Raw genomic sequence first — 26,146 nt, 5'->3', positions numbered from 1 at the left:
CTAGCCACTAATATTTTTTAACAAATCATGAATTACTTTGCACCATGTTTGTACAAATAATAACTCATGTAAAATACAAAAGTAAACTGTCAAATTTTTAAATCATGTCACACTTTGAACTGGACCCCAAATCTGTTATCTGTTTCTTTGTCAGTTAGTGGGAAGCCTGGCATTGCATGCTGTTAACTAGTGTGTTGTACTCTGGTGTGTAACTTGACACTGCAACTCTGAGTGAGTCTTGCAGATGTGCATCAGTGAGGCGTGTTCTGTGTTTGTTCTTGATGAAGTTCATGTCAGAAAAGGCTGATTCACAAAGATAAGATTTTTCCTCATTGTTTGCGGAACCTTCTTAATCTTTTGGACATATTTTCACAGCAATCTGGCCTTAAGCTTAATTATGATAAATGTACAATGTTAAGGATCGGAAATCTAAAGGGAACGTCCTTTCGAATGGAATGCAAAGTGCCTGTTTTGTGGACAGATGGACCAGTTAACATACTTGGTGTTGTTGTCCCAGAAAATCTGGAAGATCTAGGCTCAGTAAATTATGATAATCGACTAAGAAAGCTGGACAAAATTATGCAATTATGGAAAGGTAAATCCCTAACCTTGTATGGTAAAATGTCTATTGCCAACTCGTTAATTATTCCTCAATTTATTTATTTGTTTTTGTCATTACCAGCTCCATCACAAAACTTTTTTTAAGATTTATGAGCGGAGGGTCTTCGATTTTGTCTGGAACGGCAAACCAGAAAAGATCAAAAGAAAGGTTTTGTACGAAGAGTATGAATATGGGGGCCTGAAACTTCTCAACCTTGAAGCTATGTGTCTGTCTTTAAAAGCATCAATTGTTCCAAAGATGTATTTAAACATTGAGTGGTACACAAATGTCCTGTTGGACAAAAAACATGTACTGTATCAAAAGAAATTGTATCCTTTTTTACAAGTGATCCCCTCCCAGAGAGTCTGCTGGGAAACATGACGGGGTTCATAAAGGAAACAATCCACTCATAGTGGTGTTTTGAATTTTATGTGCCAGAAAAAAGAGACGATATTTTGCAGCAGTTAATATGGATGAACTCTAATATTGTAATAGATGGAAAGCCTTTCTTTTGGAAAAATATGTTTGAAAGAGGAATCATTTTTGTCAATGATATTATCAATGAGAATGGTAAAATTATGAAGTATGATGAATTTAGAGCTATGTATGGTGATGCTTGCTCAAGCTTTTCATTTTATCAACTAACTGGAGTAATTGGGAAAAGATGGAAACAAATAATTAATTATGGAACTACTAAGTTATTAGTTTGTAAACCTCTAATAAGAAATTCTAGTTGGCAAAAAGGAACTAAAGTAAATAGAAAAATATATAATTTTTATTTAATAAAGAAATCTTTGAAGGCTGCCTCATACAACACAAATGGAAAATGGGAGGACTTTTTTGACTGCCCGTTGCCATGGGATGCCATATTCAAACTAATCTATAAAACCACTATCGATGTGCAAAATCATTATTTTCAAATTAAAATTATTTATAACTTCTTACCCACAGGGAAAATGTTAAAATTATGGAATATGACAGAGTCAGATGATTGCCGATTTTGTTGTCAGGAGCCTGAATCCACCCTGCATTTGTTTTGGTATTGTCATATTGTGTCTTTGTTTTGGGTGGAAGTTGAAAAAATGTGTTTAAGGATTGGTTTGTTTATGAAGTTTAATGTGGTTTCTGTTATTTTAGGAGAGTTCATTGACAATCATGATTTAGTCAATTTAATTATAGTACTCTGTAAAATGTTTATTTTTAAGGCCAAAAACAGATATTCACTTAGTATTACTTTCTCTAAAACATTTATTCAGTATTTTCTAACTTTAGAAAGTTACATGGTTGAAAACGATAATGATGCCAAAAAACATTTAAAAAAAGATGAGAAGTCCTCAAAGGCTTATTTTGAAAGTATAATTATGTTTATAGATTTGTTGTTGTGTTCCCTAATTTGAGTGACCTGGGCATAATCTGGACTGTACATAAATGCTTATTTTGAAAATGTAATTTTGTTTATAAATTATATGCAATCTGTTGTGTTCCCTAATTTTTTTCTGTGTACATGAATGAAGGTGTGTGTTGCTGAGTCTGACTTGGACATTATCTGGACTGGGCCTGGTTTAAAAAACCCTTTAAACAAATCTAATTTCATTGACAACCTGGTCTGTTGAAAATAAGGCCCTTTTTTTAAAAATAAAATAAAATAAGATAAATAAATAAAAAACATTTTCTTGGATAAAAAAGAAAGTAAAACAATATAAAAATAATTACATAAAAAATAGTAATTAATGAAAATGTTAGTGGACCAGCAGCCTATACAATCAGGTGTGCTTCAGGGACTGTGTCCCTTGCAGATGTGTTGTCTATGTTGTGGGAACCAGAATATTGGTAGCAGAAAGAAATAACCCCTTTTGTGTGAGTGGGTGTGGATGAGTGTGCATGGGGGAAGTTGTTTGGGTTGATGCACTGATTGAAAGTTTATCTTGTGTTTTTTCTATGTAGATTTAATTTAAAAAAAAAAAAAAAAATTTTTTTTTTTTTTTTTTTTTTTAAATTTTTAAAAAAATTTTTTTTTTTTTTTTAGAACAGGCCCGCGGGCGACTCATCTGGTCCTTACGGGCGACCTGGTGCCCGCGGGCACCGCGTTGGTGACCCCTGCCTTAGAGAGACGCGCATCGATCGCTACTGCGCCCTTGAAAAACATCCAAACACCTCCATTGGGATTTTATATGATGTAAATATATATGTAATGTATTAACATGTACATTTATAAAAACATTTACTATCTACGTATTTTCATCATTTTAGGCATACTCGCTGACAAGCCGTAGGGCCGCCATCTTTAACAGGTATACATCGCCATCTAGTGACAGGATCGATGAAGTGTCAGCACATTTAATCCCTCATAACTGATTTTCACGCGTTTTTCAATGAAAACGTCATTTTATACAGTGCAAATGAATTGTCGTAGTTTAATATTCACAGTGGGTCGGTTGGTGCAAGAATACGCAGAACGATACGATGCCATCGTGTTCTTCCTTGTTCTTTCGGCTGCTCAAAGAGGAGTAGAATACCGGTTCAAGATGGCGGCCGAATTTCCTGCGCCACAGCACCCAATGCAGCATCCATTCATGTATGATGTTTATTATGACCCTCACTAGCGACTGGCACCTGGGCTACAACATGAGTCAGTCAAAGGAAGCATAGCTACATTTGGAATTTATTGTCTTTATTTTTATTATTGTTTAAATTTATTATTTTGTTTTGCCTTATTATTTATGTAATTGTTTTCCCTGTAGTGTTTGAATGCTCTAGTGCAGGGGTCACCAACGCGGTGCCCGCGGGCACCAAGTAGCCCGTAAGGACCAGATGAGTAGCCCGCCGGCCTGTTCTAAAAATAGCTCAAATAGCAGCACTTACCAGTTAGCTGCCTCTATTTTTTAAATTGTATTTATTTACTAGCAAGCTGGTCTCGCTTTGCCCAACATTTTTAATTCTAAGAGACAAAACTCAAATAGAATTTGAAAATCCAAGAAAATATTTTAAAGACTTGGTCTTCACTTGTTTAAATGAATTCATTAATTGTTTTACTTTGCTTCTTATAACTTTCAGAAAGACAATTTTAGAGAAAAAAATACAACCTTAAAAATGATTTTAGGATTTTTAAACACATATACCTTTTTACCTTTTAAATTCCTTCCTCTTCTTTCCTGACAATTTAAATCAATGTTCAAGTAAATGTATTTTTTTTTTATTGTAAAGAATAATAAATACATTTTAATTTAATTCTTCATTTTAGCTTCTGTTTTTTCGACGAAGAATATTTGTGAAATATTTCTTCAAACTTATTATGATTAAAATTCAAAAAAATTGTTCTGGCAAATCTAGAAAATCTGTAGAATCAAATTTAAATCTTATTTCAAAGTCTTTTGAATTTATTTTAAAATTTTTGTTCTGGAAAATCTGGAAGAAATAATGATTTGTCTTTGTTAGAAATATAGCTTGGTCCAATTTGTTATATATTCTAACAAAGTGTAGATTGGATTATAACCTATTTAATCAAAATTCTAAAATTATCTTAACCAGGAAAAATTACTAATGATGTTCCATAAATTATTTTTTTAAGTTTTTCTCTTCTTTTTTTCGGTTGAATTTTGAATTTTAAAGAGTTGAAATTGAAGATAAACTATGTTTCAAAATTTAATTGTCATTTTGTTCGTGTTTTCTCCTCTTTTAAACTGTTCAATTAAGTGTAAATATCATTAATTATTAATAATAACAGAGTTAAAGGTAAATTGAGCAAATTGGCTATTTCTGGCAATTTATTTAAGTGTGTATCAAACTGGTAGCCCTTCGCATTAATCAGTACCCAAGAAGTAGCTATTGGTTTCAAAAAGGTTGGTGACCCCTGCTCTAGTGCTACATAGTTTTTTTTTGGTGATTGAAAATTCAAAATAGTGATGACACTGTCAAACACCACCTTATGGAATGTTTACAATGAAAAGTATTATATTATAATATTTCAGAATAATTCTCACCAATAGACTTAATAGTTGTATACATTAAATTGTTGTGACCCACATCTTATAACTGCTACCGACCGGTGTTTGTTTCTTTGAGTTAAATAAAACTATAGTAATGAATCAGTTTTTTGAACGGCTCTTTGAAAGTAACGGCTCCTTAAGATCCAGCTCCCTTCAACATTCCTAATTTGATTCAAACAACCTTATTGTTGAAGCAAATTTCATTTTTATCTGAATGTTTATGACATCGGATTTAAATGACAAATCATTATTGTTTTACAACCCCCCCAGGCCATGATCATATGACCCTCTCGTGGTTGTGGCCCTAAATAACTCTGGCCAGTGTTCTGAAAAAAATGTGAGGCTTCACAAAAACAAAAATGCAACCAGTTGCGTAATCCAAAAATTAGCAACATAATTAACTAACGGATTTTGATCAAATTTTCCGAAATAAGTCCTGGAACATGTGCTTTTGTACGTTACATTATTATTCATATATGAGCTTATCAAAATAGTTATTGTTGGCATCCATTGCGTTACCATACAGTATAGACCGGTGGTTCAAACACTTGGCTCTCCAAGTACCAGCATAATGACCAACATTAAAATACAGTAGCATGGTAGGCCTAAATATTCATTAAAAAAAACAAGGCAGAGGTTTTATTTAACAAGTATATTTACTATTTTTGGCCACTGTAACATTACACACAGTTTGAACAGTAACGCTGTGTTTGAATATTCAGTTAAGTGATTATTTAGCGTACTACTAGATGGTGTACTATCCACTACCGCAATTTGAGAATCACTGGTATATACAAACAACCAACCATGCATGGTTTGTATCACTTATGTTTGGGTTTATTTCCTGGTGTGTAAAATATTGCTACAATATAGCAAACGTTGTGTAATTCGTAAATGAAAACGGAATGCAATGATTTGCAAAACCTTTTCAACTTATATTTGATTGAATGGACTGCAAAGACAAGATATTTAGCGTTCGAACTGAGAAACTTCTTTTTTTTTGCAAATAATCAACTTAGAATTTAATGGCAGCAACACATTGCAAAAAAGTTGGCACAGGGGCATTTTTACCACTGTGTTACATGGCCTTTCCTTTCAACAACACCCAGTAATTGTTTGGGAACTGAAAAGATCAATTTTTGAAGCTTTTCAGGTGGAATTATTTCCCATTCTTGCTTGATATACAGCTTGAGTTAGTTCAACAGTCCGGGGTCTCCGTTGTCGTATTTTAGGCTTCATAATGCGCCACATATCTTTAACGGGAGACAGTCTAGTACCTTCACTCTTTTACTACAAAGCCACTCTGTTCTAACAGCTGCAGAATGTGGCTTGGCATTATCTTGCTGAAATAAGCAGGGGCGTCCATGAACAAGACGTTGCATGGATGGCAACATATGTTGCTCCAAAACCTGCATGTACATTTCAGCATTAATGGTGCCTTCACAGATGTCTATGTTACCCATTCCTTGGCACTAATACACCCCCATACCATCACAGATGCTGTCTTTTGAACTTTGCGCTTATAACAGTCCGGATAGTTATTTTACTCTTTGGAAAAGAACGATATCCACAGTTTCCAAAAACAATTTGAAATGTGGACTCGTCAGACCACAGAACACTTTTCCACTTTGCATCAGTCCATCTTAGATGAGCTCATGCCCAGCGAAGCCAGCGGCGTTTCTGGGTGTTGTTGATAAATGGCTTTATCTTTGCATAGTAGAGTTTTATCTTGCACTTACAGATGTAGCGACCAACTGTAGTTACTGCCAGTGGTTTTCTGAAGTGTTCCTGAGCCCATGTGGTGATATCCTTTACACACTGATGTCGCTTTTTGATGTAGTACCACCTGAGGTATCCAAGGTCACAGGCATTCAATGTTACGTGCAGTGATTTCTCCAGATTCTCTGAACCTTTTGATGATATTACAGACCGTAGATGGTGAAATCCCTAAATTCCTTGCAATAGCTCGTTGACAAATGTTGTTCTTAAATTGTTCGACAACTTGCTCACGCATTTGTTCAGAAAATGGTGACCCTCGCCCCATCCTTGTTTGTGAATGACTGAGCATTTCATGGAAGCTGCTTTTATACCCAATCGTGGCACCCACCTGTTCTCAGTTAGCCTGTTCACCGGTGGGATGTTCCAAATAAGTGTTTGATGAGCATTCCTCAACTTTCTCAGTCTTTTTTGCCACTTGTGCCAGCTTTTTTTGAAACATGTTGCAGGCATCAAGTTCCAAATGAGCAAATATTTGCAAAAAAATAACTTAAAGTTTTCCAGTTCGAACGTTAAGTATTTTGTCTTTGCAGTGCATTCAATTGAATATAGGTTGAAAAGGATTTGCAAATCATTGTATTCTGTTTTTATTTCCGATTTATTGCCAACTTCACTGGTTTTGGGTTTTGTACGTTGAAAACAAAAATAAGGTAGCATTTTCTTTAATGCCTAGAAAGTAACACAACCCTTAATCTTAAAGTAAATTATCGTAAGGCATTAGTATAGAAAAAGGGTATTTTAAGTAAATCAATAGTACTGTATTTACTGTCCATAGCAACATTTGGCATTGAGCTCTTGGATTGAGTGATGTGTGGTCGTTGTTAGTATAGTACCTTGGGTCGGATAAGTCAATGTTATTATATTTGAAAAAAACATATAAAAATGTGTGAACGGTAAAAGTAATGGATTACACCACTGTTTTTCAACCACTGTGCGGCGGCACACTGGTGTGCCGTGAGATACAGTCTTGTGTGCCGTGGGAGATTAACTAATTTCACCTATTTGGGTTAAAAATATGTTTTGCAAACCAGTTATTATAGTCTGCAAATGATGTGTCGTTGAGTGTCTGTGCTTTCTAGGGCTCGGCAGAGTAACCGTGTAATACTCTTCCATATCAGTAGGTGGCAGCCGGTAGCTAATTGCTTTGTAGATGTGGGAAACAGTGGGAGGCAGTGTGCAGGTAAAAAGGTGTCTAATGGTTAAACCAAAAATAAACAAAAGGTGAGTGCCCCTAAGAAAAGGCATTGAAGCTTAGGGAAGGCTATGCAGAAAACTGATGGCTACAAAGTAAAAAACAACAACAGAATGCTGGACGAGAGCAAAGACTTACTGTGGAGCAAAGACGGTGTCCACAATGTACATCCGAACATGACATGACAATCAACAATGTCCCCACAAAGAAGGATAAAAACAACTGAAATATTCTTGATTGCTAAAACAAAGTAGATGTGGGAAATATCGCTCAAAGGAACTGCTACAGGAAAATACCAAAAAAAAACAGAAAATGCCACCAAAATAGGAGTGCAACACAAGAACTAAAACACTACACACAGGAAAACAGCAAAAAACTCAAAATAAGTCAGGGCTTGATGTGACAGGTGGTGACAGTACATCTACTTAGAGACAAGAGCTATAGTGATGCATGGTTGGTTATGGTTTAAAGCAGGGGTCCCCAAACTACGGCCCGCCAGCGTCCAAAATCAGGCCCGCAGGAAGTCCCAAGTATTAAAAAAATATATATATACAGTATATATATTATTTTTTTCTGTCTTTTCTTATCCACTTTGTACCGATTGCTACTCACGGTGTCTCCTCGCCGCTCAGGCAAATCATATTGTCTAAAAATGCATTTTCTCATATATATATATATATATATATATATATATATATATATATATATATATATATATATATATATATATATATATATATATATATATATATATATATATATATATATATATATATACAGCCCGGCCCCCGGCCAAATTGTTTTAACCCAATGCGGCCCCCGAGTCAAAAAGTTTGGGAGCCCCTGGTTTAAAGTCTGATCCAACAATTGCGACAACGACTTCTTACTGTCAGCTGTGTTTCGTTTTTTAATGATTTCTGCTGGTGGTGTGCCTCCGGGTTTTTTCTACGCAAAAAAATGTGCCTTCGCTCAAAAAAGGTTGAAAAACACTGGATTACACAACATTTGACATACTCCGGTACAGTAGGTGGCAGTGTGCACCTTGCAAGCCTCTGGCTACAACCCGCCAGTAAACCAACAAAAGAAGAAGAAGAATAGTCGTCTTTGCTAGCGAGGTGCGTAAAATAATACAACAATAGCACCGCTCGAAGGTGATCGAGAAGTTTCATCTGACCCGATCGTTGCGCTGTATACACATTTATACAAACTGGGACGAAGTATTGCCAGGCTTTTGCCTTCGAGTGGTAAAAAGAGCTACATGCTAGTGGTGCTGCTAGCTCCTAAGCTAACGACGCTATATAAGACTGCTGCATTGTGAAGCGTGAAGTAAGGTAAGTGGACATTAACACGAGTTTTGTTTACTTCATTAAGTACGCGAAAGGAACTGAGAATATTCCTTCATTAGAGTGTTGCTTTCCGTTTAGAGTTGAATGATGTATTTTAACCCAAAGCCTCCATTTTCACTCTCATCCGTCGACGGAGATTACCTCAAGACTCCGTTAGCGTTAGCTTCCGCTCTGTATTTATTTTAGTGCGAGCCGGCACCTAAACTAATATCTGCGTGTTGGTCAAGTATAAAAATGAATTTACGGTAAACTTTATCTTCCATGGTTTGAACATGTCCAAGTCCTGGCGTGGCATGCATATTAGCTTGTACCCATTACAATGGGGTTAATTTTATTAGATTTTAATCCTACCCGCCGAATGTTTCTAAATTATTATTTTTTAAATATTTTACATTGTAGCTGTAGTTGGCCAAATTATTTGCAATTGTATTTTTATTTGAGCTAGATGTGAACCACTGGATTTCCCCCCAGATGGCCAATACACACGGGGTGGTGGGGCGTGGCTAAGAACGCGGTTAATGTGACGTCATCATGTTTATGATGTCATTATTAATTTGATCGTCAATGACGCATATCCTTTCCTTAAAAAGGCTAATCAAATGTTTTACATATAAACAAAAACACATTTGTGTTATTAGTATTAACATAATATATCTTTTTTATTTTCTCGTTTTGCTTTATTCCACAATTGTTGCTGCTCATTGTAAAATGTAACACAGGCTACACTACTGTGCCGTACTTGAATGTTCCAATTTAGTTTGCCAAATATCTAAACAGTCCTTTTGAATTAGAGATGGAATAAATGGTGGGTTTATTGATATTCTCCACAATGAAGTCACTGAAAAACTAAGCACACAAAGGAAATTACATCACGTTAAATTAATGATAGAGATATCCGATAATGGCTTTTTTGCCGATATTCGGATATTGTCCAACTCTTAATTACCGTTTCCGATATCAACCGATATATACAGTCGTGGAATTAACACATTATTTTGCCTAATTTTGTTGTGATGCCCCGCTGGATGCATTAAACAATATAACAAGGTTTTCCAAAATAAATCAACTCAAGTTATGGAAAAAAAAATGCCAACATGGCACTGCCATATTTATTATTGAAGTCACAAAGTGCATTATTTTTTTTAACATGCCTCAAAACAGCAGCTTGGAATTTGGGACATGCTCTCCTTGAGAGAGCATGAGGAGGTTGAGGTGGGGCGGGGGGGTGTATATTGTAGCGTCCCGGAAGAGTTAGTGCTGCAAGGGGTTCTGGGTATTTTTTATGTTGTGTTACGGTGCGGATGTTCTCCCGAAATGTGTTTTTCATTCTTGTTTGGTGTGGGTTCACAGTGTGGCGCATATTTGTAACAGTGTTAAAGTTGTTTATACATCCATCCTCAGTGTGACCTGTATGGATGCTTGCATTCACTTGTGTGTGTGTGTGAAAAGCCGTAGATATTAAGTGACTGGGCCGGCACGCAAAGGCAGTGCCTTTAAGGTTTATTGGCGCTCTGTACTTCTCCCTACGTCCATGTACACTGCGGCGTTTTAAAAAGTCATACGTTTTACTTTTTGAAACAGATACCGATAATTTCCGATATTACATTTTAAAGCATTTATCATCCCTAATTAATGATACAGTTTGGAATACACTGGGGGGGGAAAGCAATACCATTATTCAGGATGAAGGTTGGCTTAATGCTAACGTACAATGGATTAGCTCATTGACAGGCTATCGAAAAGTAGCAGGGCACATATAAAGACAAACAATCATTCACACTCACATTCATACCTACAATTTAGAGTCTGCAGTTAACCTAGCATGCATTTTTTCGAATGTAGGAGGAAGCCACACACGCACGGAGGTTCTCCCACACAGAAATGACCAAATGGACATTCCAAGACACACATTGCGTTAAGTTGGACGTTACTGTCGGTAGTACTGTCAAAATTAGGGTAGTTTTCGCTTTAATTAGAAATGCATAAATTAACTTGAAATGCCTTTCTCTTAAACTTTCTCACCTTTTCCTGAGTGCTAATTCAAGCCCCGTTTACACTAAGCCGGATAAGGTTATCCAGAGTAAATCACACCTAATTTTATCCGTGGCCACACACAACAATGCCACCGTTTAAGACCCCTGCCCCCTCCATCCGCTGGTGAAACAGTGTTGTTTTCGTCAACGATGACGAAATCATTTCGTTGACGCCACTTTTTTTCATGACGATAACGAGACGGTGACGAGATAAACATGTCTCTCTGATGAAGAAAACATGATGAGACGTGTGTGAGTTTTCGTTGACGAGACGAGAACGGACGAAAATGTTAGTGGGTAATCTGTCAGACGTTTAAAATGCATGACATTTCTGTTTATTGTGTGTGTCAATTAAAACCTACAAAGTATCTGCTGCTGCATTCTATCCTTGTTTGGTCACGCCCACCAACTGGCGTGCAGCGCACAACGTGCTCAACACGTCAGACTGTTGTTACTCATCAGGCAATGGAACGTGATGGCGGCGGCAGTTTCAACAAAGGGGCTCGGTGGTCGCAAACGTAGAGACGACATATGGGTGTATTTTAAATATAACCCAGCAGATAATAAAACAGAGTGTATTGTGAAGGAAGACGGTGACAGATGTGGCCACAAAATATGCGGAAAAAATACGACCAACCTTAAGCGGCACCTTAAGGCTCGCCACAAGGATATTTTTTCGAAGGTAAGTTACAAATGCTGTTAACATAATCGATAAATGTCATAGTAAGCTAATACATTAGTACGTTTTCCACATACTCCTGGCACAAATAGGCTGCTAACTTCAGGCTAAAGTTAGCTTTTGTTACGCTAACGTCAATTCATTATGTGTGTGTTACTTTAGCAGCATGTTTAGCCATGTTTACATTCAGTGACGGTGTGGTTATCTCTTTGTGAGTACGTTCTGTCAGCACGTAACTTGATATGTTAAACAGGTTGAGTTACTGTTATATGTAGAGTCTGCTAGCTTTAGCCTAAAAGCCACAAGTGGCGTTGTGCAGCCCCAACCAGGACTTGGCTATTTTCACAACTTATGTGTGACACTGCCCAACAGCAATCTCCAATACTTATTGACCTAAATTAATTTGTTAAAAGACTATACTTGTATACTTATGGTATACTTTTTATTCTTTTTTTTTTGACTAAAACTAGACTAAAACCTTTTTGACTTTTCATCGACTAAAACTAGACTAAAAAACCCTTTTGAGTTTTCGTCGACTAAAACTGGACTAAAACTGGACTAAAACTATCACATATAAAAGTGACTAAAATGTGACTAAAACTAATAAACATTTTAGTCCAAAAGACTAAGACTAAATGTAAGATGGTTGTCGAAAACAACATTGCGGTGAAACGCGGCCTAGTACGCACGCACGGAAAATGCACACGTCATAGTCATCTCCAGTGTTGCTTTGTGTGCAAGTTCTTAAATGTCACTTATATGAACAATATCCAGTGTTATGGTATTTCAATTAACTGGAATCCAGTGTGCTTTGGGGCCCTATTGTAGTGAATCACACCTCATAAATTAATAAAATCTTTATTAGACACGTAAACAATGTGATAAAGAACATTTTACATCAATCAAACTAGGGATCTAGATGTCTGGTCAGGACACTCCTCACTCTTTTGCCGTCACCTTCATTGTCCGTTCTTTTTTGGTGACTTTATATACTCAGGACCTAGAAGTTGAGTCCGCGACATACATGGCGGGCAATAACTGATACAGTCTGCTTTGCCTGTCCAAATGCATTCGCTGTGTTCCGTAGTTTTCCCTCGTCTTCCCTCGACGGCCAGGTAATACAAAGCACACGCTACCTCTTTTATAACATCCACGGGAGCTCGCATCCTCGTTGACTCTCCTTCGACAAATGGATGAAGTTTTTCCGCTAAGTTGAATCACAGCTGACATTCGAAAGTTGTCTTGCCGTCTGAGAAGTGTTGAATCTGAAATAGCTGCAATCGCTTTCTCTTAAGGTATTCATGTGTTATTTCCACAAGCGTCTGTACATGTAGAAGAAGGAGAAACACGGGCATGTCTGGATGACTCGCCTTCATATTTCCAGTGGTTAGCTCCAAGTTACGAAACCGCTATATTATGAAGCTGGCTGTGGCGCGTTCTTTCTGACGTCACTTCCTGTGTGGGCGCGGTCTTTCTGACGTCACTTCCTCTCCGAACTCAGTTTGTAAACGATCAATGAATCCATACAAAGCTAAGTGCCGGAGATTCAAGAAATACACGGCGCACTTACCCGTGTAAAAATTTGTCCGAGGAGGAGGACGACATTAAACGCTGGTATAGTGTGGCTGAAACGGGTCTTAGGCTAAATAACTGTTCGTTTAAGGGCGTAAACGACTTAGTGAAGACATGGCCTCAGTTCCAGGGTCGATCAGGTGTGTGACCAGCTCGAGTGCTTATGCTGACAAGCGATTTATATGCACCTTTTTCGAAATAAAGCATAGAGTAATATTTTTATGATATTTGAGATGTTATGTAAGCTAATTATGGCCAAAAGTGCTTGAATAATAGCCTATACATTATATACATTCATTCAATATATTACTTGAAGGCCTACTGAAACCCACTACTACCGACCACGCAGTCTGATAGTTTATATATCAATGATGAAATCTTAACATTGCAACACATGCCAATACTGCCGGGTTAACTTATAAAGTGCAATTTTAAATTTCCCGCCAAACTTCCGGTTGAAAAAGCCTTTGGAGGATGACGTATGCGCGTGACGTAGCCCGGGGAACAGAGGTATGCCGTCCCCATTGAATACAATACAAAAAAGCTCTGTTTTCATTTCATAATTCCACAGTATTCTGGACATCTGTGTTGGTGAATCTTTTGCAATTTGTTTAATGAACAATGGAGGCTGCAAAGAAGAACGTTGTAGGTGGGATCGGTGTATTAGCGCCTGGCTGTAGCAACACAACAAGGACTACTTACTTGGATAGCAGACGCCTAGCCGATGCTAGCCCCACCGCACGGATGATCGGGTGAAGTCCTTCGTCACGCCGTCGATCGCTGGAACGCAGGTGAGCACGGGTGTTGATGAGCAGAGCGGATGAGGGCTGGCTGGCATAGGTGGAGCGCTAATGTTTTTATCATAGCTCTGTGAGGTCCGGTTGCTAAGTTAGCCTTAGCGTCGTTGGCAACAGCATTGTTAAGCTTTGCCAGGCTGAGATCTATTAACCGTGTAGTTACATGTACATGGTTTAATTGTTGATCTTCTGTCTATCCTTCCAGTCAGGGATTTATTTATTTTGTTTCTATCTGCATTTGAGACAGATGCTATCACGTTAGCTCATGCTAAAGAGCTTCGTCGAAGTATTGTCGTCGAGATAAAAGGCACTGTGAATGTCCATTTCGCGTCTCGACTCTCATTTTCAAGAAGATATAGTATCCGAGGTGGTTTAAAATACAAATCCGTGATCCACAATAGAAAAAGGAGAGAGTGTGGAATCCAATGAGCCAGCTTGTACCTAAGTTACGGTCAGAGCGAAAAAAAATATGTATTTCACTGCATTCTAGCCCGTCACTCTAACGTTCCTCATCCACAAATCTTTCATCCTCGCTCAAATTAATGGGGTAATCGTCGCTTTCTCGGTCCGAATAGCTCTAGCTGCGTTGAAAACAATAGGAAAATATGAGGGAGTGAACAACTGACAACGTCACGCTACTTCCGGTAGGGGCAAGGTTTTTTTTTATCAGAGACCAAAAGTTGCGAACTTTGTCGACGTTGTTCTATACTAAATCCTTTCAGCAAAAATATGGCAATATCGCAAAATGATCAAGTATGACACATAGAATGGATCTGCTATCCCCGTTTAAATAAAAAAAAATTCATTTCAGTAGGCCTTTAAATGTTTAGATGTGGAAAAAAACTAACATTTTTAAGGTGTGGCGGCTTTAATTTTGTTGTGGCGGTGCGCCATGATCAATTACATGTAGGGGAAACCCTGATAATGGTAAAAGTTAAGGGGACCTATGATGATTTTAATCTACATTTAAAGCACTTCCCTGTGGTCAAGATAATAGGTATGGGATGTGTTTGGTGTAAATTTTGCTCAACGGTAACTTTTATAACCTGTTTTTCAGTCTGTCCTAGGGATTGTCTGTATATTTATATCGCGTTATATATTGCAGCCTCCTGCGATAACGATATATATCATGATATATTATTTGGTATGTAAATTATAATAGAATTATCTCAAAATGGGTTACAAATTCCCTTAATTTTCAAGATCATTGAATGATTACATTTGAAATTAAAACTTATAATCAGACAAAAACACAGGATGGTGGTGTACCAATATTAATTTAAATATTTAGATAAATTCCTACTATTGGGTCTGATTTAAATCCCTTGATTTCTGCCCTTAAAGTCCTCCTGTGTCCAGGGACTTTAAGACACTGCCTTAAAAAGCTGCTTTTAGCAGCATTTTTGTCACTGAATGTTGCACGTCGGTGTTATTGTACACATACCTAGATTGGATGAAAATAGTACTACAGTATTTATCAGAAAAGACTAAATTCCGCATAGGATTTCTGGAGAGTGCACGTTCTAGCGATACATTGGTACCTCGGTTTTCATCATTCATCCGTTCTGTTGAAAACTGGAAAATATTTCCCTTATTATAACAATGTAAACACAATTTATTTGTCCCAGTGTGTGTGTGCGTGTGTCTGTATAGTACTATCCATGGATGAGTGTGTGTACATAAGCCTGATAGTCCCTCAGTTCGGCGTCTCAGTATTCCACAGAGGGACGTCACGATAGCACAGCTAGTTGCCATGGAAGCCTCCGAGATCTAGTCCAATGGAGTCAAACAATCCCAGGTGTTCCTGAGGGAAGGAGGAAGGGGTCTCAGGAGCGTCTCACTGCCGCGCCCTTGTTAGGCGAGTTATCAACAGTCACCTTGCCAAGCCCTGTGCGAGGGCGCCGAAATATAAATAGGATTGTTTTGATTAGGGCGACCAGATACATTTCAACAGATCATCTACTCCAGTTGTTCTCAACCTGCAGCTCGTGGGCCAGGTACGGCCCGCCAGCGTCCACAATATGGCACGCGGGAAGACCCAAATTAAACAAAATTATTTTTAAAAAAATATATATGTATATATATTTTTTTTTAAATCTGTTTAAATATGTCCTGTCCAGTTGCTGAAATCATATTGTTGATGTAGATGCCCATATCTGCTCTACAGGTTTACTTTACAAAGGAGAAGTATGGGATACGTCTCTTGTTGCCCTATTTGTATTTGACTTCATTAAATATTTGTATGTATTTAGTGTTTGGCACTGCCAGATCGGGGCAGCAGAGGAGGAGGTAGAAAGAAGGGGGAAAAAAGAAGACGGGGAATATGTGGGGACAAGACAACAACAAAATTAATAGTATGTTGTTTTTTTTGTCATAAAAAAATACAATCATGTGTGCTTACGTACTGTATCCCTGTAGACTGTATTGATCTATATTGATATATAATGTAGGAACCAGAAATAATAATAACAGAAAGAAACAACCCTTTTGTGCGAATGAGTGTGATTGAGTGTAAATGGGGGAGGGAGGTTTTTTTGTAAGTGTATCTTGTGTTTTTTATGTTGATTTAATAAATAAAATAAAAAAATAAAAATATATATATATATATATATGTATATATGTATATATTTCCATAATAAATATATATATATATATACATAATAAATATATATATATATATATATATATATATATATATATATATATATATATATATATATATATATATATATATATATATATATATATATATATATATACTGCCGTTCAAAAGTTTGGGGTCACATTGAAATGTCCTTATTTTTGAAGGAAAAGCACTGTACTTTTCAATGAAGATAACTTTAAACTAGTCTCAACTTTAAAGAAATACACTCTATACATTCCTAATGTGGTAAATGACTATTCTAGCTGCAAATGTCTGGTTTTTGGTGCAATATCTACATAGGTGTATAGAGGCCCATTTCCAGAAACTATCACTCCAGTGTTCTAATGGTACAATGTGTTTGCTCATTGGCTCAGAAGGCTAATTGATGATTAGAAAACCCTTGTGCAATCATGTCCACACATCTGAAAACAGTTTAGCTCGTTACAGAAGCTACAAAACTGACCTTCCTTTGAGCAGATTGAGTTTCTGGAGCATCACATTTGTGGGGTCAATTAAACGCTCAAAATGGCCAGAAAAAGAGAACTTTCATCTGAAACTCGACAGTCTATTCTTGTTCTTAGAAATGAAGGCTATTCCACAAAATTGTTTGGGGTACCCCAAACTTTTGAACGGGTGTGTGTGTGTGTGTGTGTGTGTGTGTGTGTGTGTGTGTGTGTGTGTGTGTGTGTGTGTGTGTGTGTGTGTGTGTGTGTGTGTGTGTGTGTGTGTGTGTGTGTGTGTGTGTGTGTGTGTGTGTGTGTGTGTGTGTGTGTGTGTGTGTGTGTGTGTGTGTGTGTGTGTGTGTGTGTGTGTATATATATATATATTATGTATATATATACAGTATATATATATATATATTTATTTTTTAAATTTCTTGTGTGGCCCGGTACCAATCGATCCACGGACCGGTACCGGGCCGCAGCCCGGTGTTTGGGGACCACTGCCCTAGACTACCAAGATACCTGTGCCGGTGGGGGCGCGGTTGTGGGCGTTGTCACTATGGTGTCATCGAGTAATTTGCTATTATATGATTTTCTTTTAAAAAGACAAAAAAAATTATAAATACATTTAAAAACAAATCTATTTTTAATTAGTGTTGATTAGGGATGTCCGATAATATCGGCCTGCCGATATTATCGGCCGATAAATGCGTTAAAATGTAATATCGGAAATTATCGGTATCGTTTTTTTAATTATCTGTATCGGTTTTTATTTTATTTATTTATTTATTTTTATTAAATCAGCATAAAAAACACAAGATACACTTACAATTAGTGCACCAACCCAAAAAACCTCCCTCCCCCCATTTCTTTCTGTTATCAATATTCTGGTTCCTCCATTATATATCAATATATATCAATACAGTCTGCAAGGGATACAGTCTGTAAGCACACATGATTGTGCGTGCTGCTGGTCCACTAATAGTACTAACCTTTAACAGTTAATTTTACTCATTTTCATTAATTACTAGTTTCTCTGTAACTGTTTTTATATTGTTTTACTTTCTTTTTTATTCAAGAAAATGTTTTTAATTTAGTTATCTTATTTTATTATTATTTTTAAAAAGTACCTTATCTTCACCATACATGGTTGTCCAAATTAGGCATAATAATGTGTTAATTCCACGACTGCATATATCGGTTGATATCGGTATCGGTTGATATCGGTATCGGTAATTAAAGAGTTGGACAATATCGGAATATCGGATATCGGCAAAAAGCCATTATCGGACATCCCTAGTGTTGATCTATTTTTTTATGGTTTTGCCATATTTTTAATTGTTGCTGCTTATGAGTGAGTTTTTTTTAATTAAAAACAATTAGCAGCAAATCTAGCATCTTTTTCAGGTGTTATACTCGTGTTTAGAGACTGCTTCTGTCCCTTGATGTCTGCGACGAAGGAGTCGAGCTGACTTCACACTTGCTTCACGCTGTTGTTCCAGTTGGACTTTCTCTCCTTAAAAGCCGCCACTGTCCTCCTAATATATGCATATTTTGTAAATGGCTGTCCACGGGTATATTCAGATTCAGATTCAGAGCTTTATTTGTCCATTCTTAACATGTACAAGACACATAAGAACTGAAATTACATTTTCGGCACAATCCCGCTAAGAGCAGACATACGTTACAGGGAGACAAGACGGGACCGCCAACGGATCAGCCACTTAGGGCGCTCCTTAAAAAGGTGGGAAAAAGGTGACATTGGGGAAGGGGGGGAGAGTAAAAAAAATATCAGTCTGAGGCTGGACCCTCAGGAATGGTCCAGACTGAGTCCGAGGAAAAAACCTCACATAGCATGGCACACATAAACATGGTACATGTAATCACAACAACTCGCAACAGAGTCATCCAACAGGACTTTGGAGGCCGGCAGCTGCTGTTGAGCGCTACTCAGCCCCCACAACCCCGGAGGAATTAAGCAGTGGTGAAGGCGTTGATTTGGGGAGGGGTGTGTGCGTGCATGTATGCCCAATTAACTTGGGTGAGATGTTGGAATTGTCTTTATGGGCCGAGGCCGGCCCCAAGAGTTCAAGAGTTCAAGAGTCCGACCCAGGTGCTTTTGAAAAAAAAGGGAAAGGTCAAAAGCGTCCATCTTTGAGGAGTCCTCAGGGGAGTGTTTTCAAACAGCCTGTTCCTCAAGGCCATTCGAGGGAGTCAAATCGTAGATTAAGATGTTGTTTTTTCTTCGAGCAGTCAAAACAATGACATTCCTGCTCTGTATGCTGGCTCTGACAATTCCAATTTATTCTTTCTCTAACTTCATCAAGATGGAATCTACCTTGCGATTCAAATCAGCAATCGCTCCAGTCTGTGATCCCACAGCACGACCCAATCCTTCCATTGCGTTGAACAGCCTGTTGGCCCCTTGAGTGGCTGCCATCGTCTTCCGAATTTGACAATACACCAGAGCAATGCCCAGCCCAATCAGCAAATTCCCTGCGATCACAGCTCCAAATAGGTAGATGTCTTCCACGTCCTCGATGGAAAGGACTGAGAGGCACATGATTCTCCAAGTATTCCAGGAGTCTCTCACGTACCCCGCAGCAATGGTTCCATCAGGGCAGCCAGGCTCCCCCGAACCTCTTTTCCTTGTCGAAAAGACTGTGTCAATTGCGTCGAGAGTCCAGTTGATCAAATTCATTTTGATGTTTAGATTTGAGGACAGCTCAAGAAAAGAGGCTTCAAAAAGTTCGGACAAAGACAAGGACACAAGAAAGCAAGCGGGAAGGAGGAGGAGCAGGGAAAAATGCGACCACCCTCACCAAGAGGCAAGACAGAAAAGATATATAAAGTATATCTGGAATATATTAAAATTACGCTCACATCGCATACATGCTGACAGCGCTCCAGACAATTGCATGCGTTTTGTTTACTTCCGGTTTCGGCAGCGCAGTTTTCGGTAATTAAAGTATTTTTTTTGCGGCCGAGTTTTCAGTACATCACTTGTCAATAGTGCGCAAATAATAGGCTATATATATAAATTCATACTGTAAGTGTTAATGTTTTAAATTCGTGTGGTTTGGATTTGATGTCAGTTTTTCCCATGTTTGTAAACACACCATCCGTGCCTGAAAGGTGATTGGCGGAGAATGAAGAAGTGTTGTTGTGTGGCTGATAAAGCACGGACTCATGGACACCAAAGTGTTTGCACGGGAGGTATACCTGTTGGAATTGTGCCGTTTGTTATCATAAGATTGGTAATAAAAGTTAAAAATTGCATCAGACTTTGTGTGATTTCTTCTAGGGGCTACAATATGTATGATATTACTTTAATTTTTTTTCAAGAAAAAAAATAAACACCTTATTTTCAAGGTGTGGCGGTAATGAAAATGCTGGGACAGCACGCCACTTTCAATTACATTAAGGGGAAACCCTGGTGTGTGTATGTATGTGTATATATATATATATATATGTGTGTGTGTATATATATATATTGGGATTACTTTGATTTCTGCATAAATTGGTGATAAAATGTCTTCTGCTCTTCATCAAAGTCACAACAATAGACAAAACTGTTTCGGTGCAGCAATATTCTTGGGATGTCTGGTGTGAATCGCTTTCTTGAGGTCATGCCACAGCATCTCAATCTGGTTGAGGTCAGGACAACTCCAGAAGGCCTATTTTCTTCTGTTGAAGCCATTCTGTTGTTGATTTACTTCTATACTTGTGGTCGTTGTCCTGTTGCACTACCCATTCTCTGTTGAGCTTCAGTTGCCAAACAGGTGGTCTTAAGTTTTCCTGCAAACTGTCTTGATAAACTTGGGAAGTAATTTTTCCATCAATGAAAGCAATCCGTCCAGGCCCTGAGGCAGCAAAGCAGCCCCAAACCATGATGCCACCTCCACCATATTTCACAGTTGGAATGAGGTTCTGATATTGGTGTGCTGTGCCTTTTTTTCCTCCACCCTTAGTGTTGTGTGTTCCTTCCAAACAGCTCAATTTTGGTTTCATTTGTCCAAAGAATATTTTGCCAGTAGTGCTGTGGAACATCCAGGTGCTCTTTTGAAGAAGACTTGTTTTACCCATTGGTACAGACTGGATGATGCACGTGCATCCTCAGCTGTTGCCATTTATAATACAAAGTAGCGGGTAGTTTAGGTTATATGTCAGTAAACTCCATATGGAAGTGTTAAAAACTACAACATGGCTGATCGTGAGCAGACGAAGTGGAGGCACATACAAAAGACAGACTTCTGAAGAGACTGTCAGAAAGTGATTGGCAACACTAAATGGGCCCTAGTGTGTGAATGAGAGTGTGAATGTTGTCTGTCTATCTGTGTTAGCCCTGTGATGAGGTGGGGACTTGTCCAGGGTGTACCCCGCCTTCTGCCCAAATGCAGCTGAGATAGGCTCCAGCACCCCCCGCAATCCCAAAGGGGACAAGCGGTAGAAAATGGATGGGTCTATAAAACATAATTTTTGCAAAATTTTGACCAAAAAACACAATTACATTTTATGTAGACCACAAGGGAGTGTTTTAGGTGTAGAAAAAAATGATAATATGACCCCTTTTAGTACATTAAGGGCCGCCGCAAGAATATATCAGAAATATGGCATATATTTTTTTATTTGTTATACATGTTTCTTGTACTTCTTTTGTCAGATTAGCCTGATTTGATAGTTTGCGTTTGACGGATAATTTGTTTGCAAAGATTGTAGTTTCTGCTTTCGTAAAAAGATTTTACACTTGCACACATACACAAATCGTAAGACTGTACCTGCTAAAAGTATTTTGCCTTCATGAAATCACATCAGCAAATAATTGTATACTGACGTATTCGATTGTGTGTTTGCTAGCTGTGGTTTGGCGGTGTTTGAGAGGCCATGAAGATGGAGGATCAGTTGGAGATGATGTCACAATTCCAAGAGCCCAGGGCAAAGAGAAAAATGATGGCAATTGGTAAGTGTGTATAATATTGGGAGAAAACAATAGGATTGTAATTGTGAGTTGACCTAAAATAGTCTTAGTAGTAGTTAAGCAACAGGCAATTTGCATACATTCAACCCTGTTTTTTTTGTTTTTTTTCCCCAGAAAATATGCCTGAGTCAGGTCCTTCCACCAGTGGATTTCCTTACGACAGGGCACACCTGAAATACGGCTTATCAAAAAGGGTAGAGGTTTCTTTGTTCAGGCTTCCTGAATATAAGATCAGCGCCCTTCGACCGCCGACGCCGCCACAGTTCTACAGTGAAGATGAATCGCTGAGCAGCTCTAATTCTGGTCTTCACGACCGACAAGAAGACTCGAGTGATTCTGATTATTCGTCTTCAAAGACTCCAAAAGCTAAAGCCAACAGTCTTGGTAAGCCCTTCATTTTCTGCCTAACCACTACTTTCACTAAATCTATCGGTCAAAACTCAATTTATTGATTGTTACTTTTAAAGTGTTTGTTTTATTTATTTTTCTCATAATATTTTCAACTGGCATTAAATGCTAAGCAACACTTTTTTCGAAAAGTTATTTCTAACCGTGTACCCTTCCACTCTGCACCCTTCAAGAATTTTTAAAAAATTGTATTTCTTTTATAAAGATTCGATCCACTAAGTAGAAACACTGAAAGAAGTTTATAGCAGCAAATAAATTGTGCTGCAAATGAGCGCATCAAGCATTTCGTTAGGGATGGATATTGTTTCTATTTTAATTGACATTATTACCAAAACAGTACTGTACTTAAATGGTGCCTTAACTGGTCCCTCAAACAATAGAAAACATGACATTTTTGTATTAAAAAAACGGAAAAAAAACAAAACCTAAACTTGTTATTCTTATGCAATTTTGACATTTTAGTTGAACAGACTAGTAATTGAAATACTTAAATTATACAAATTAAATTATAACAAACATTCACTTATAAGTTATAAAATCCACAACAAACTGTTATAAATATTGCATAAATACAGAACATAGAGAACGTACAAAAAGCTACTTTTATATTGATGCTCATAATTCCGATGTTTGTGAATGCAACCTCATCATTGGTACATAATGAGGCAGTGATGTGTTGTGGTTAGCCTAGCGCCATTGGGTTAATTGGGCCGCTGTTGGCGTGTTAAAGGGAACTGGAATTTTGCCCATCATTCATTATCTTAATGTGAGACAAGAACATACATGTGAAGTTGGTAATTTTGTGCCATCTCGTTACATACACCAGTGCTGTCAAATGATTACTTTTAGGGATGTTTCCGATCAGGGTTTAATGCTGCCCATACCGATCCTCCTTGCGTGAGATCGGCTGCTACCTTGTGGAACTTCTTAATATAGAGTTGCGAGGCTCCCTGTCAATGCTTCCTGTGTGTGTAAAGCTGGCGGTCTTGCTGAGTCCTTTTTCTCCCACCAAAACAAAGATTGTGTATGAATGAAAAGTATGGAGTATGTAGGAGTCATGTTACATAAACAGTACAGTTTGTTATAAACTGAAAAAAGCAATAGGATGAAGATTGGCTCTTATGCCGCTAGCGTAATGCAAATGTACAGTGGACCAGCTCATTGACAGCCTAACGAAAATTAGCAGGGCACATATACAGACAAACAATCATTCACACTCTGATTAATACATATGGACAATTTAGAGTCTCCAGTGAAACCAACATGCATATTTTTGGAATGTGGAAGGAAGCCGTAGTACTCGGAGAAAACCCACCCACACACGCACGGCGAGAACTTGCAGATGTTCATACAAAGGTTCAAAGACGCTCATGGCGTAAATTCAGACGTTACTGCAGGAAGTAATTATAAAGTTGGGGTCGTGTTTACAGGCTTGAACAAAAATTGCATTAATTAACGGGAAATACCTTTCTCTTGAACTTTCTCGGCTTACTTTTGCAGAGTGCCAACTCCGTTGCAGGGTCGATCAGGTGCACGGCCAGCTGCAGAGCTAATGCGGACAGGCGACTAAAATGCACGTTTTTCAAAATAAAACATAGAGGAAATTTTTATGATATTTGATAGAGGTGGGAATCTTTGGGCACCTTAGGATTTGATTAAAAATTGATTATTGAAGCATCGATTATTGATGCAGTTTTACATTTCTTTTCGTTTCACTAATTAAACATTTATCACTTGCAACTTAAAAAATAGTGCATTTGTAATAAGAAACAGTTAAATAAATGCTCACATTTACTAAATAAATGGAAATCTGTGTAAAACTGGACTATAAGTGTCTTAAATTAAAAAAGCTGGTCGTATCTCTCCCTGAGGTGGCTCGCATCTCTCCCTGAGGTGGCTCGCTGCAGTCAGACAAATTTTAGAACTTTTTGCATTACTTTAGTTACTATAAATAAATCGATTGACGTTTACTAATCGATTTTATATTCGTCCATGTCTGAATTGCGATGCATCTAAAAATGTTGATTACCATATTTCCCCCACCTCTACTATTCGAGATGTTTTTATAAAACTAATTATGGTCATACTGCATAAATAATAGGCTATATTTTATATATCTATTCATACAATGTATTACTTGAATTTGTTTTCATGTAGAAAGACCCTCATTGTTAATGTTTGGAAACCCTTGTATATACTGTACTTTATTGTTCCAACGTCGTCTTATATCGATCAGATATTCACATTCTGTGCCTGCCACGCCCCATCCCCTGTCTATTTTTCAGAGCATACCCCTATAATTGATTCATCGGTGTTTGCCTACACTCCTCAAGAAACCCTTAAGACTCGTCCTGAACTGCCCGAAGAAGAGATCAAGGCGGACATGGTTGTGCTGGCCAAAAAGAAGAACTTAAGATGGCATCGAGGTCAGATTGTGGAGGTTGTTATGAAGGGTAGGAACAAAGAACACATTTTTTAATCTTTAAACATTAATCATATCTTTAAATACATTGTTATTGAATAAGGTTTTGTCAAGTCAGGAACAACTTGATATTTTGTTACACTCAAATTTGTATGTAAAGAATGTTTTTTTTTAGTTTGTCTTAAAAATATTTGGAAACGGTAAAAAATTGTATTTAAAAAATAAAATAGAATTAAAATGTATATGAAATATGTGTTTCTTATATTTAAAATAATTATTTTTGTCTTTGGCAGAAGACGGACGATTGAAGTACAAAGTCATTTTCGAAGAAAAAGGAAAGAGTCTGGTCTCGGGCCACCATATTGCTTTTGAAACCATGCCAAAACTGGAGCAGCTGTATGTTGGCGCTCGTGTTGTGGTCAAGTGTCAAGATGACACAACTCTGTTCAGAGCTGGTATCCTGGCAGAGCTCCCCTGCAGAAAGAACCGTCTCAGGTGTGCTGAAAAGTTTATTGCTAATTATAGATTAAAGGGTGGCTTTATGTCAGAAAAGATCTGCAAATAATTTTACAGTGTAACCTGTTTATGTCAATGCGCCTCATAAGTGGCATTTTATGGTATTAAAACAGTGCCAAAATTAGTGTGCAAAAAGACCACTCTCTCCCCAAGCGGTGCTTCTCACTTTTGGCACTTTTTTAAAGGCATGCATTGTGAACTTTTCTGATTGGTTGTTGTAGTTGATTGGTTGTAGTGTGAAACACGGATATTGTGTTATTTTGTCTAAAGACTACTCTTCAGGAGGGACACACAGCTCGACGGTAACAGGTTCATATTGTCTTTGACCTGGTACGTGTTTGAAGTGGCCAATGTGTATCCACTGCTACATTCTAGAATACCAAAGGGAAGAATTTCTGTGCGCGTAGAGAGCCCGCAATCTAGAGTGGTTTGTTTTATTTGTGAACCTATGACAGTTTTTACAGATATTTATTCTTCCTAACCGAACATGATTTTTTTTCTCTGGCCTAAACCGGCTGCTGGGGTAATTTACAATTAGGCTTTTGCACATGCACACAGGTTTTTTAACAAATTAAGCAAAAAAACTAAAAAAAGAATCCGAGTTAATACACTATGCTATTATTTTAAGTCAACAGGAAGTTATGTGTGCACATTTTCATGCTTTGTGACAAATAGTTGTCGTTGCACGCTGCTTAGTGATAATGAAGACGTTAACAGTACTACAATGCACGTCGACTTTTTTTTTTTTTACTG

General features: G+C 37.7%; 1 protein-coding gene across 2 annotated transcripts in view; it reads left to right on the top strand.

Annotated features, from left to right (window-relative positions):
• Positions 1-8,523: 8,523 nt before the first annotated feature.
• The window catches only part of LOC133636245 (histone-lysine N-methyltransferase SETDB1-B-like), a 28,148-nt gene continuing 10,525 nt past the window's right edge, over positions 8,524-26,146 (top strand). The window contains exons 1-5 of one of the 2 annotated variants that reach the window (XM_062030054.1): positions 8,524-8,670; positions 21,927-22,029; positions 22,162-22,431; positions 24,741-24,908; positions 25,171-25,372. In XM_062030054.1, the coding sequence (XP_061886038.1) occupies positions 21,954-22,029; positions 22,162-22,431; positions 24,741-24,908; positions 25,171-25,372 (716 nt within the window). In that variant the 5' untranslated portion in view covers positions 8,524-8,670; positions 21,927-21,953. Of the gene's footprint in view, positions 8,887-21,926; positions 22,030-22,161; positions 22,432-24,740; positions 24,909-25,170; positions 25,373-26,146 lie in introns of both variants that reach the window. The other variant, XM_062030053.1, reaches the window with a different exon arrangement.

The sequence above is a fragment of the Entelurus aequoreus genome, linkage group LG20 (assembly GCF_033978785.1).
Source record: "Entelurus aequoreus isolate RoL-2023_Sb linkage group LG20, RoL_Eaeq_v1.1, whole genome shotgun sequence".
NCBI classification, from domain to species: Eukaryota; Metazoa; Chordata; class Actinopteri; order Syngnathiformes; family Syngnathidae; genus Entelurus; species Entelurus aequoreus.
Note: the sequence above shows the minus strand (reverse complement) of the source record. Positions and strands in the feature narration are given on the sequence as shown.